Below are 13,561 nucleotides of genomic sequence, written 5' to 3'. Positions count from 1 at the left end.
TCCTTCAGAGAGCACTTCAAAGTCTCCTGAGCTTAGAAACCAAATTAAAGGTGCAATCTCAATTTAATAATGCTGTCTTCTTCCCTTTTACTTTTCACAACATACAAACAGGTGTTTATAAGTTTCTGTATGAATTTGCTGTTTATGTCCTTATTTTGACACTAAGTCTTCAGCAGCTGACTCACTCTTACCAGTAGATGGCACAATCTCCTCATTCTCATTTTCCATTAAGTGACTCTCTGTTTTTTTAATTTTCCAAAAAGTAAAACCATCAGAAATGTTTATTTCTCTAATTTGATTTCATTTTTTTCTGTTTATTTTTCTACAGTTAATACGACAGGAGAGATATAAAAATATTAACAAAGAGGTTGATCCTCATCATGCCAACTGCTTCAAATACTTATTATTCAGAATCTGATCTGATCCTAACTATTTGTTCATTAGTGTGTCACTTTAATGTTTGAGCAGATATCATTTCTTTATATAGGTTTTTTTTTTCACCTACTTCAGCAAGTTTCAGTGGTGGTTATTTGGTTATCAAATATCCATTGTTTTCTTACTTACTGTCATACACACCGTCAGGCTGATGTTTCTCTCACATGTCACGCTGGACTGAATCCAGAAGGTATCTTGGTACAGTCTAGAGTCCGAGGCAGTCAGGTTGTTGAGAGCAAATGAAGTAGAATCATAAAATGTCTCAAGAACTAGGGATAGGGTTCAGACTTCTTAAAAATTAAAATTAAAAAGTGTTCTTAAGCAATAGTTATCTTTGGACATTCCACCTTTTTTTCACTCATATTTAGTCCAGTCCCTGTAATTGACCATTTTTAGAAAAATGTTTTTTGTTTGTTTTCTGAATTTATGTTGTATATTTATGTTTGAATGATTCATCATTCAAACATAAATATACAACATAAATTCATAAATATACAACATAAATATATGTTGTATATTTATGTTTGAATGATTAATCATTCAAACATAAATATACAACATAAATTCAGCAAAGACCTAAGATATACCTCTGGACTTTCAGTTGATCCTTGTACTGTTCACTTAAAATAATCACAGGTGGTCCCAGTGGAAGAGTGGCTGTCAAGAAGCCACTGCTAAGGAAGGGAAATGGGGAGAAAAATACGGGGTATGCCAAATTACATAGGAACTCTGTGTCAAAATCAACAGGTGGCAACAGGTCTGATGGAGTGATGAAAACACATAAATCACTATCAGTATGTGTGGAAGTCAAGAGAGAGGATCAACAGTGAATGTCTACAGCCATTTGTAAAACACGGTGGAGCAGAATGTCATTCACAAATCCTGGAGAACTATTCCGGAAGACTACTTTAAAAAATTACAAGAAACCTGCCTAAGAAATTTCAGGCTGTGTTGAAGAATAAAGGTGGTCATACCACGGCTCATCAGAGTTGTACAAACTGTTATTGACATATATTTTGCATTTCCATGAATGTGCGCACATTTCTATTAATTACTGCGCCTGCTTCCCATTTTCAAAATATAATGAAATGAACAGTTACCCAAGCCCTTCAACATTTTTTCATCCTTTATCAAATAGATGTGCAGTGAAGAGTGACAGGAAAGTGGAGGAGAGACAGAGGGGAAGGCGTGCAGCAAAGGGTCGTGGGTTAGACTTGAACCCAGACCGTGTGTGCTCAGCCATATGGCACTCCGATGGCATACAAACAGAATACCATCACACGGGAAACAGAACTATCACAATAAAATATATATGTGTAATTCACACTGAGATACAGAACTGGGAATAAACATGGAGAAAGAACTAAACCTACACTAGAGACATAACACACAAACCATGGAAGGCACAGGAACAAAACCTAAGAACTAGAAATCACAAAATACTAAATAACTTAGGTCATGTCCACACTAATACATTTTCGTTTGAAAAAGACTCTTTTTCTCTCTGTTTTGGCCTTCCGTCCACACTGAGATGGCGTTTTTGGTCAAGGAAAACTTTTTGAAACCTTTCTCCAAAGCGGATACATTTGAAAACGCTGTCGCAGTGTGGACAGCGTAACCACTGGCTTTCGGAAACAATGACGCATTTTAGTCATGTGATGCAGTCATGTGACTAATTAAACTAAGATAGCAGAGAGCATTATACAGTAGTTGTTTTGTTTGCTCTCAATTTTGACAGCCCTATTAAAGATTAATTAATATCAGTTTGTACATGCTTCAGATAGCTTTTCTTCAAATTCTTTAATTTTCAATCAGTTTTGCAACTTTGTACTTTTGTGTTACTCACAGCAACAACTACATCTCATTATTAGTCCATTTAAAAAACTCTGTGCTTTTCCTCAACATTTTGGTGCGATGTTTTGCGATGAATAGCCGGAAAGTAAATAAACGGCAGACAGAAATAACGCAGGTTGAATCATCTTACATTTCACTCATGCGCAAAACAGTAACATAAGCGTTTCAGGTGTTTCAGTGTTGACGAACAACTGTTCGGAAATGATTAAAAACACTAGTGTGGACGCGTAGTGTTTTTAGCCAAAAATGTTTTAAAATTTATCCGGATTAGTGTAGCCTTAGGAAGCTAGAAATACAAAAGACTAAACTATGAAAAACATTAAATCAAAGAAGATTAAATATTAATAAATAATCAAAACACAAGCACTGGGTCACCGGACCCAGGATCATGACATCCGGCAGCTGTTTTGCTGTGGCTGCATTAGAGATATGCATACAATAAAAATAAGCTCTAAGCTAAAATTCAAATAGAAACAGTAAAATATGATAGTGATTGAAAAAGTCATGAAAAATAGTAATGATATCAAACATCAGCTCAAACTGAGAAATGTATTCAAAATACAGAAGGTTGTTTAAAAGGTGCTTTTGGAGGTAGTTGTCATTTGTGGACAAACACATCTGTCTTTGTTTTTGATGCAGCATTTTATAAAATTCAGATCTGAAATCATAACAATGAAACAGCTTAAAAAAAATTAGCATCAAAACAAATCTAATGTATATTACCAAAATCCACCAGATTCTACTCCAGGGCCCTTTGTGATAGATTTCATGTTTCATTCAAACTAAAGTGAAACACAGCATATGCAGTGCTATTCAGGCACATTAAAATATTCCTAAGAATGGATCCTTGAATAATTGTAGCTTCCATCTTTAAAGGAGTGAAGAGGAAGAAGTTTACAAGGAATCATTTAGAACAGTTTAAAACATCAACTCATTGAATCCATTAACCTTAAAATGCGTAGAGTATTTCTCTAACAGGAGGACACTCTTTATACTCAACTCAGCACAGACACACTGAGGCACCATGAAAAGACAATAAAAATCCAGGATAAACAGGTTCAGTGAATGTGGTGTTGAAGGTGTGGAGGCGGATCAGAGTGCCAGACGAGACTCTGTAGAAGGACATAGTGCCAGCAGGACAGTCCACATACACTGCTACTCTGTTAGAGACAGAGGAGGAGTAGGAAGAGGAGGGGGGGATGGTTGTGGATCTGCAATTGTGACAGACAAACTGAGGACCACCATCAGTGCAGTGCAGACTCCAGGAATGATCATTGAGTCCAAACCAACAGTCATCATTGTTTCCTTTCCTTCCGATTGTTCTGTAACTCACTGATATAGAAATGTTTCCCTTCCACTCGACCTCCCAGTAACAGCGACCAGTCAGTTCATTACTACATAGCAGCTGAGGCCAAACATCAAATCTGTCTGGATGATCAGGATATGACTGAACCTCCATAATATTATGTGTCACCTTCCTGTTGTTGTCAGACAGTTTGAGGTTTCTATTTACTGTGCTTGTGTCGATTGTGAGTTGACAGGAATCTGATGGAGAGAAGAAACACAATCCAACTGCAGTTATGGATCCATCATCTGTTCATTGATTAACACTTTGATGATGACTACTGACATCGGAGATGTAAATCAGTGATGTGACAGTTTGAAGATGTCAGTGTTGTGGTGTGGTGAGAGAGAAGAGAGAACCCAAATGCAGGACTTGCAGGCAGATTGAGGATGTGGATGGTGTTTATTGCAAGGACTGGACGGACAGAACATAAACTGACTGAAACTGAATGACTGGTAGACTGAACTGAACCAGAAAACACACATGCAGATTAGAGGACAAGACAAGTAACTGAGGAAAACCGATGACTTAAATATACTGGATAATGAGTTGAAAATAAATGAGTTTCGGTGGGCGGCCGCGTGACCAGTTGCTAAGATGACTCAATTTGGGTGGATGACCGCATGGACAGCACGTAAGATGAATCAGTTCGAGTGGGCAACTGTGTGGCCAGTGCCAAAGACAAATCAGTTCAGGTGGGTGGTTGTGTGGCCAGCGGCAGCACCCGCGATGCTCCACTGTGGACCAGCAGAGGTGATGGGACACCTCTAACAGGTGGGAAGGTTGCTGGTGGCGTGATTTGGCAAAGCTCTCTAGTGGAGAAAAAGCAGGACCCGCAGGTGGGAAACCTCTGGTGGAGACTTGGCACCGGAACAGGTGGAGGAATTGGCCAGACCCTAGCCGTCCCAACTCGAGAAACAAGTATGGATGCAGGGATGGGTTGAGTGGCTTCAGTGCAGGGACAGGTGCAGGAGCTGGCTGGACACCAGTCACCCAAGCCCGGGGAACAGGTATGGGTGCTGGAGTGGACTGGGTCTCAGCTGTCCTTGCCCTGGGAGCAGGCATGGGAATGGGTGACGGCTGGACGTCAGTTGCCCCTACCTGAGGAACTGGCAATGGTATTTGGTCTATGGTGAGGAGGAGTCTTTGGCTCATGGTGAAAATGAAGAAAAATGACTCACTCACCACCAGATATTGCAGCTTGCGAGAGCAGTGGCAGCAGCAGCAGCGGGAGCTTTGGCTCCTCTTGACAGAAACAACAGACCTGCTGAATGATGTAACCTCCATCAGGATGAGATGGGAGGCGGAACCGCTTTGACACGACAAGGTGGGAGTGCTAGTGAATGAGGCAGTAGGTGGACGCATGAGGACCGAGCAGCCGGAGATCAGCGGTTGGCGCCTATTTCCCATGGCTAAGGCTCGCGTGCAGGTGAGGCAGCAGGTGGAGGACTGCAGTGCCTTCAAGGACTCTCCAGAGCCAGATGAATCCCCTCAAAGACATGCTCATGTTGGAGCATAAGCCACAGATTAACCCCCAGCTCTCTTTCCAGAAAGAAGAATGCTGCCTGCTGCCATTGGTATAATTCGAGGTCCACTGGGTTCATATCATGTCTTCGCAGCACGAGTCTCGTCATTCTATCAGCATCGTGGTGTGGTGTGGTGAGAGAGAAGAGGGGACCTAAATGCAGGACTCACTGGCAGATTGGGGAAGTAGATGGTGCATATTGTAAGGAATGGATGGACAGAACATAAGCTGACTTAAACTGAACTGGGTAACACACACATGGATTAGACTGTGACAAGACAGGGAACTGAGGAGAACTGACGGATTAAATACACTGGATAATGGGGATGATAAGAAACACGTAAGTACATAGCTGAACTTAATCTAACTAACAATACATAGGAAGTGGAACAGAACATAATGCACACAGAAAGATAACTAAGACAGTAAAACAGGAAACGGGGATAGAAAACTCAATGGTGACAAAGCTTAACTGGAAACACTGGGTCAACAAGCCGGGCATCCTGACAGAAGATGGTTGGATGTGTACTGCTTTGTTTTAATAAATCACATTAAAAACACACTTACACTTCCTCAGACCTGGTTTTAACCATCGGACTCCAGCAGGCTCCAACCTGGAAGGAGGAGGGGAGAGGAAAAATCATATGTCATTAAGATTACTTCCAGTCTGAGTTATTGTCTGATTACTGACAACTTAATGAAGACAAACAGAGAATTAGAAAATCATTCATTTTCAAATATATATCCTATTCCATCAAAATATAACAATAAAAATTAAATTGCGACTGTTGTTGGCTAGCATACAATGTTAAAAATAATAAAATGAACAACAGCAGGATCTCTGACTGTGGTAATACAAACCTAAATATGTGAAGAAGGCAACAAACACTGATCCTTGAATATTTTATTTATATATACAAAGATTTAACAGCACGGTAGCTAACAACACTATACTAAGTGAACTGCTGTGGATGATTATCAGCAAAGCACATTTTGTTCAACAAAAATCATTCTCAGCTTAAGCGTAGGTTTTATGTTAACTGTTCTCTACATTCACAGCTGAATCCAGAATAAATATGTTCAAGTACTCTCTTCCTGTTCAATCAAACACTCTTCCCCATACCTGAGAGTCTTAAGTCTCCAGCGTGGATTCTTCAGTCCAGCCGAGAGCAGCTTTATTCCTGAGTCTCCTGGATGATTGTAGCTCAGGTCCAGCTCTTTCAAATGGGAGGGGTTGGAGCTCAGAGCTGAGGCCAGAAAACTACAGCCGTCTGCTGTGACCAAACAGCCTGACAGACTGAAAACACACAACACTCCATCTGTGAGCTATGATTTTCTGTTTGTCAGATACAATAACATTTTTCAATTTCCAGCCATTCAATTTCATTTACCTTTATTTATAAGAGACAATTCCCAATGGACAACAATAGTCACTTCAAGTTAACAGAGTAAGGCAACACACTACAATATTAGCGAGAAAGCTGCGTCCAAGATGCAGCTTTGCACATTGGCATACTCCCCCATATTGCTTGTCTTGTGTGTTTATGGTGTTATGATGTGATGATATTTGTGCTTTTTATGTGCTGAAGTTTTTTTGTCTTCTCCTCATGCCAACTACTTTGGGGATAAGTTGGAGCAGAAATTGTTTTTTTCTCCTGATCTGCCCTTTTGTGTTACACATTACACATTCCTGTCTCCCTAACGTGACGTTTGTGTATTGTATGTATGGTCAATATAATAAAACCTTTCTTCTTTCTTCTATTAGTTATTATAACCCACTAAACACTGGACATAGGACAGACATGCAGAGCCCATTGGGTCCATTCTGGACATTATACGACATCCAAACTAGGTCCACAATTTGGACTTCCAACCACAACCCAACCTGAAGGTCAATATGACATTCACCTTTTGAAATTTGGACTTGGCAATTTTTTATAGGTCATGTGAACATCTATAACAAGTGCAGAGAATATACACATTTAATAACATAACCCAGATTTTAAAAATGCATAAATAGTAAAAAATAAGTAAAGTCTAAGATTATGAATAGCAAAGAGATAAATTCATTTATTCAATTTCTTTATTTTATTAAAAAGTCAAAATTCATGTAAAATGAGTAAAAACATATGTGCATTGTTTAATATAAGCCAAAAGCCAAGCAACATATTTAAGTTATCTAAGTGATTTATATGTCATCTTTAACCTAAGAAGCAAAAGACCGTGGCAGATCTGAAAACGCCAGGAGTCCGATTTTCTCGCCGGCTCTAGTGGGCCTTGACCTCCTGATCAGCTATCGAGCTGGTGAATAACAGGTGTCTCCGAAAACATCAGAGCAGTTTTGCCAATATGTGATGTCTTAATAAATCGAACAGATATTTGAAGTTTACACAGCTACATTTTCATCTTTCGGCTGAGGACCAGGTGGAGTGCCCAACCCGGGTCAGGGACAAGTTCCTGCCCCAAGTGGAGGAGTTCAAGTATCTTGGGGTATTGTTTATGAGTGATGGGAGAAGGGAGCGGGAAATCGACAGACAGATTAGTGCTGCGGCCGCAGTGGTGCAAACGCTGTTGTGGTGAAGCGAGAGCTGAGTGTAAAAGCGAAGTTCTCAATTTATCGGTCGATCTACATCCCTACCCTCACCTATGGTTATGAGCTGTGGGTAGCGACCGAAAGATCAAGATCACGGATACAAGCGGCGGAAATGGGCTTCCTCCGAAGGTTAGCTGGCATCTCCCTTAGAGATTGGCCGAACTTCTCACCCTATCAGGAGAAAAAGCAGGACCAGGATCAGTAGAGCCACTGCTCCTTCACATTGAAAGGAGCCAGTTGAGGTGGTTTCGGCATGTGACAAGGATGCCTCCTGGGTGCCTCCTGGGTGAGGTGTTCTGGGCATGACCCACCGGAGGAGGCCCCGGGGCAGACTCAGGACATGCTGGAGAGATTATATCTCTCGACTGGCCTGGGAATGCCTGGGTGTTCCCCCGCACAAGCTGGAGGAGGTGGCTGGTGAGAGGGAGGTCTGGGCTTCTCTGCTTGGGCTGCTGCCCCCACAACCCGGCAGCAGAAAATGGATGGATGGATATTCTCATCTGAAAATATCTTAAAAGTTCATTTTGTGACCCAGAAAGAGTAATAATACAGCTAAGTAGCTGACACCATATTCGGAAACTGGAACTGGCTGAGCCGTGCTATGAATTCTGAAATAGGTTGGGCCACGAACCTGACCCATCCTTCAAATCTGGGGAAATGAAGGAGGTGTTTGTCAGCGCAAACGCATTTGTTGACGCATTTTTTGCCCTTTTACTGAAAAGACTTTAGTTTGGAGATCTTATTGGATTGCTAAATTCTCAAGTATTAGCATAGGCCTGCAAAGTAGGATGTATTTGTGCGAGCTTTATGTTTAGTTTTTGGGTCAGTAATTGTTTCTATTACCAGTGGTCTACACTGTATGTGGGGATTCATTGTACAGTTAGTATATTGCTGTTTTTCGGTTAGCCCGAATATTAAAACATGCCGTTTTATTATTTTGGCTAATTAAAGGACTGTTGCGAAGATCTACTTTACATTGTGTATGGTGTAATTTACTGCACTGTTAATCACTACTGTTCATTTTCGTGGGTAATACTACTTTTACAAATCAGACAAGTGAATTAAAAGTAAGTTAAATTATACAGTACGAATGTACACTGAAAAAAGAACCCAGAGCCCACTTACTTAATAGCATTGCGAAAATAAGGCCAAAATAAGTATAATATTGCTTAAAAATATCAAAATTGTTTTCAAGAGGCTACATATGAATACAGATTATATATGAACAAATACTATTTATTATGTATTATCCTATTGATTTGTTCAGTACGTATTTTTTATTTTATTTTTTATTTTGCATTTTCCTGCTTTTGTTTGTTGAAATATTAAAGACATAAAGAGATTCAGTAGACGTCAGGTCTTTGGGTCCTTGTGCTGCTAAAAGAGGAAAAGGAACGCAAATTAGCCATGTGATGTAGGTTAAGGGGCTATCTGATTAGTTGAGAGAGTACCCTGACTACCCTGCTGTTTGCATGCTTTGCCTTGCACTGCTGTGGAGAGCTTTTAAAGAAGTGTATGTACTGGATGTAGCCTGGATAGGAATTCCGCAGTAAGTACTTATAATTCCTATGGACTTTTGTCCAAAACTCAAACACAGCAATAGCGGAGAAGAGCAGCTAAAAGTTTTAAATATTATTGTTTCTGTGACACAAAATAAACTATTAAGATATTTTCAGATGAGAATGTAGCTGTGTAGACCTATAATATCTGCTCGATTTATCATATTTGCAAAAGTGCTCTGATATTTTTGGAGAGGTCTGTTAGCCCACCAGCTCAATGGCTGACTGGAAGGTCAAGGCTCATTAGAGCTGGTGAGAACAGCGGACTCCCGGCATGTCGCTTGACTGTCTACTAAAAATTAAAATAAAAGCGTTCTAACATCTCACCTGTTTGTTATTATTCGAGCATACATGTATAGTATTTGTTTTAATAGAGAGATTAAGCTTGTCTTTCTGTCATGCCGTGATTGTACTTAACTGTATAAAGCCTATTAGACATTATAAAACAAAACATATGTAATAGCAAATTTTGTCAGACTGCTTAAAATACCTTTTTAAACTCTTTTTTTCTTAAAGAAATCTACTAAAAATTGCTAGGTGGCAATTTTTCACATCATGTGTAATTTCCATTCTGTTACGACCCGGCTCAAAAGCCGCAACATAAAAAAAAGGAGATGAATAACAGAGTGTGGGTGAGAAGAGGTTTCATCCTAAAATGGAAAACCAGGTTGGCTAAAATGGCTGGTGCCACCAAGGCAAAGACTAGTGCACTGCCAGAAAGCTTGCCTCAGGTATGCTTTTATCCACACCTGACTAGGTGTGGCCAATTAGCACCAGCTGAAAACACTGAGACGATTAAAAGCTGCAGAGGGACGTAACACCTCCTCCCTTAAAAGGGTTCCTCTAGGACCCTTAAATTTATTAAAAGCCCCTCTGAAGCCTTCAGTTCCTTGACCCACAAACCTGGAATAAAAGTTAAAGCTAACAGAAGCACAGTGTTCACGTTATAGTTGGCATCTCTAAGCATGGATGGGCATGAGGATTTGAAGTTGCCACACTGAACAGACAAAAAGTAACATGTGACCAACACAAAGGAGCACAACAGTCACAAACCCAAAATGATTACCTGATCTGCTACAACACAAAACCAAAAGTAGCAACAAATAATCACAACCAAGTGATCTGTTGTCTCCACCACACAAACAGTCACATACAAGTGGCCCTATACCACAACAAGTTACTTTAATCCAAAAAGTTCAGTAAATCAAGCGTACTAGTGACCAACCACAAAATGGAGAGCTATGGCCACACAATGATCACATCAAGGGTGGCTCAGCACCCCACAGTGTTATTGCCATCACCTGGCCAACAACACTCACAAGTGATCCAACAAAATAGCCATATTCCCCACAACACTAAAGGTCACAGCACAAAACACTCACCTCACAAGGATCTCATTAGCATCCATCCACACTGACATATGCACACACAGGGTGTGCACACAATGCCAACTTAACAGCCTACCTGCCTCAGCTACAGACCATAATCATGAATGGTCTCAAACCTCCTACCAAGTTTGGTGCCACTGATTTACTATGTGCAACTCCCAGCCTAAAACACTAAAAACAACAAAACCCTTACTTTTCCTACCCTAGTCTTCAGTGGTGTACCAGGCTCGAGGCAACTTTAAACGCGAACTCGAGAGCAGGCAGCAGACCAGAGATATAGTCTCCTACCAAACTCTGAAGCGTACCCCCACCCAGGATAGCCACCAAACACAATAAACTAAAACAATAAAGCAAAACAACAAACAAGTGCTTCGATGGAAGGGCAGCACAGCCACCCAGCTGAAACACACTAACTAAAGGGAGTTTGCACAATTACAGTGACCACCATCACTCACCCACTTAAAAGCAAAACAAACTGACATTCAGTCTCCACTAAAATGTCCAAATATCCCGGACGAGCCCCCACTTATGTTACGACCCGGCTCAAAAGCCGCAACATAAAAAAAAGGAGATGAATAACAGAGTGTGGGTGAGAAGAGGTTTCATCCTAAAATGGAAAACCAGGTTGGCTAAAATGGCTGGTGCCACCAAGGCAAAGACTAGTGCACTGCCAGAAAGCTTGCCTCAGGTATGCTTTTATCCACACCTGACTAGGTGTGGCCAATTAGCACCAGCTGAAAACACTGAGACGATTAAAAGCTGCAGAGGGACGTAACAATTCTAAATATTAATCACAGTTAAATTGACGGGAGATGGCAGTAAAACTCTGGAGCTGAGATATCACCAGCTACACTGCTGTTCCAATTGTAGAATGATTTCCAGCTGACAAACTGGCCTGTAATGAGTGTGAATGTCAGTGTGCCGGGGGCCTATATGTGAGTATAGCGCATTTAGTATATTTACATAGCGTATTTCTGATAAGGTATCAGTGAGTTAACCACTAAGACTTAATATCATTTTAAAGGGTATTCAAAGAGTATATTTCATTTACTGAATGAAACTGTAATATCATTTGAGTTAAAAAAAAAAAAAAGTGTGTTTTTGTACTTTGTCTGTCCTACCCTTATGTTCAGTAAATGTTCAGTTTCTGTCCTAAAGAGTGGTCTGGGGTCAATTCTTTCTTTAATGTTTATGCAGGGGTTTACTCTTAGTATCCCTGATTCCTGTCCATACGACAACCATTTGTGGAATCTGTGCTATAAAGAACCCAACACCCCAACTAGGAAGTCGAAACTGAGGCAAGCAGGGTTAGACTCAGTATAACGAGTGGGTTGCTACATGTACAAGGACTTCAGACCTTAAACAAGAGCAATAAACTGCAAAAAATCTGAAACCAAGTCTATCAAAATGTCATGCATGGATATATGAAGAATGAAGAGGCACTGCATTGTATATAAAATGAAATATACTTGGGGAAGACTACTACATTTATTGTGGTAACCACACAGGTTTAAAGCTGTTTTGTGGGAGGAGCAAAAGCTGGTCTGGTATTTTGGGGAAGTCAAACCCATGGTCGGAACTGCTTCAGTAATGCCTACCATGAGTCTTATTTTTTAATTAATTGAAAATAATAATCAAAAAAAACCCCAAAAAACTGTTTTCTCCCCTTTATGAAATATTTACACCAAAATTGTTAGTGGAGAAAAAAGAAAGTGAAAAAAAAGTTTGAGAGAACTGTTAACAAATAGGTCACCTGTAATAAATGGGTTACAGTCTTATGAAACATTCCATCAGTTTTTCATTGCCCATAATGCAGGGGAAAGGTTAGAATAACAATTAAGTAACTTTATTATGTTTAGGTTTTTTCCTACTTTCTAACGAAAATATACTTTCTGTATTAATATGACTTAGAACTGATATTTGGGCAGGATTTATTTTCTTCTTCAAACCATGGGTGTTTTTTGAGATAATTCTCTCTCTCTCTCTGCTTTTTTGAGTCACTGAAGTTCACTCAGCTGTCCTATCTTCCTCTTATGATGAAGTCAGGCTCAAAATTCTCGTTTTTTTTTTTTGTGTGTAATTGTGTAATGTACAATCAATACTGCAAGAAACTTCAGAATACTGTCAGAAATTGGGATTTTATGTTTAGTGGACAGAAGTTCCTCTGAAATAAAGACTTCTGTTTTTTTAAGAAAGAATAAAAATCTCAATTTTAAGAAATGTAACATTATGTTGTACAAATTAAAATTAAACAGTGAATAAATATCACCAATAACCTCCTATACTGATTATTTCTATGAAGACATTTCTATAATGTTTCCCAAAATTCTATATCATTAATGCCCATAAGAATCTTAAACATGTCATTTGGAAATTTTTGTCCTACCAGCATGAAAGGATATTGGTATGTCATAGACACATAATGGCTATATATATGCAAGTTTATCAGTTCATAAAGTAATTTTCTAAAAAGAAACGATAACAAAAACAAAACGTGACTATAAAAAATGTTATGACTGTTTTTCAGAGTAGAATCATCCACTCAAAGGTAAATAAAAGGTCACTTAACAATTGCTAAGCTTAGCTGTTTGTGCAACAATATAGATTTTAAATGACAGTGTATGAACATTTTTGAATCCTGACCTGAGAGTTTTAAGTCTACATTGTGGAGTCTCCACTGCGCCAGACAGAAGCTTCACTCCTGAATCGTGCACATTGTTGTTACTCAGGTCCAGCTCTCTCAGACTAGAGGACCGGGAGCTAAGGAACGAGGACAGAGCTTCATAGCTTCTCTCTGAGAGGTTACAGGCGCTCAGTCTGAAAATTAATCAAGAACATAAATAATATGTTTCATATATTTAA

At 39.7% G+C, this 13,561-nt stretch overlaps 1 protein-coding gene across 1 annotated transcript in view; it reads right to left on the bottom strand.

The window, feature by feature from the left end:
* Positions 1 to 1,072: 1,072 nt before the first annotated feature.
* The window catches only part of LOC146641554 (NLR family CARD domain-containing protein 3-like), a 32,617-nt gene continuing 20,128 nt past the window's right edge, over positions 1,073 to 13,561 (bottom strand). Inside the window, exons 7-10 of the mRNA XM_085399544.1 lie at positions 13,343 to 13,516; positions 6,283 to 6,456; positions 5,727 to 5,773; positions 1,073 to 3,834 (exon numbers count right to left, since the gene is read on the bottom strand). Coding sequence (XP_085255670.1) covers positions 3,290 to 3,834; positions 5,727 to 5,773; positions 6,283 to 6,456; positions 13,343 to 13,516 — 940 coding nt within the window. The 3' untranslated portion in view covers positions 1,073 to 3,289. The remainder of the gene's footprint in view (positions 3,835 to 5,726; positions 5,774 to 6,282; positions 6,457 to 13,342; positions 13,517 to 13,561) is intronic.

Source organism: Rhamphochromis longiceps, linkage group LG23 (genome assembly GCF_057381845.1).
Source record: "Rhamphochromis longiceps isolate RC_006_pf linkage group LG23, R_longiceps_female_GT1.1, whole genome shotgun sequence".
In the NCBI taxonomy this organism is placed as follows: Eukaryota; Metazoa; Chordata; class Actinopteri; order Cichliformes; family Cichlidae; genus Rhamphochromis; species Rhamphochromis longiceps.
Note: the sequence above shows the minus strand (reverse complement) of the source record. Positions and strands in the feature narration are given on the sequence as shown.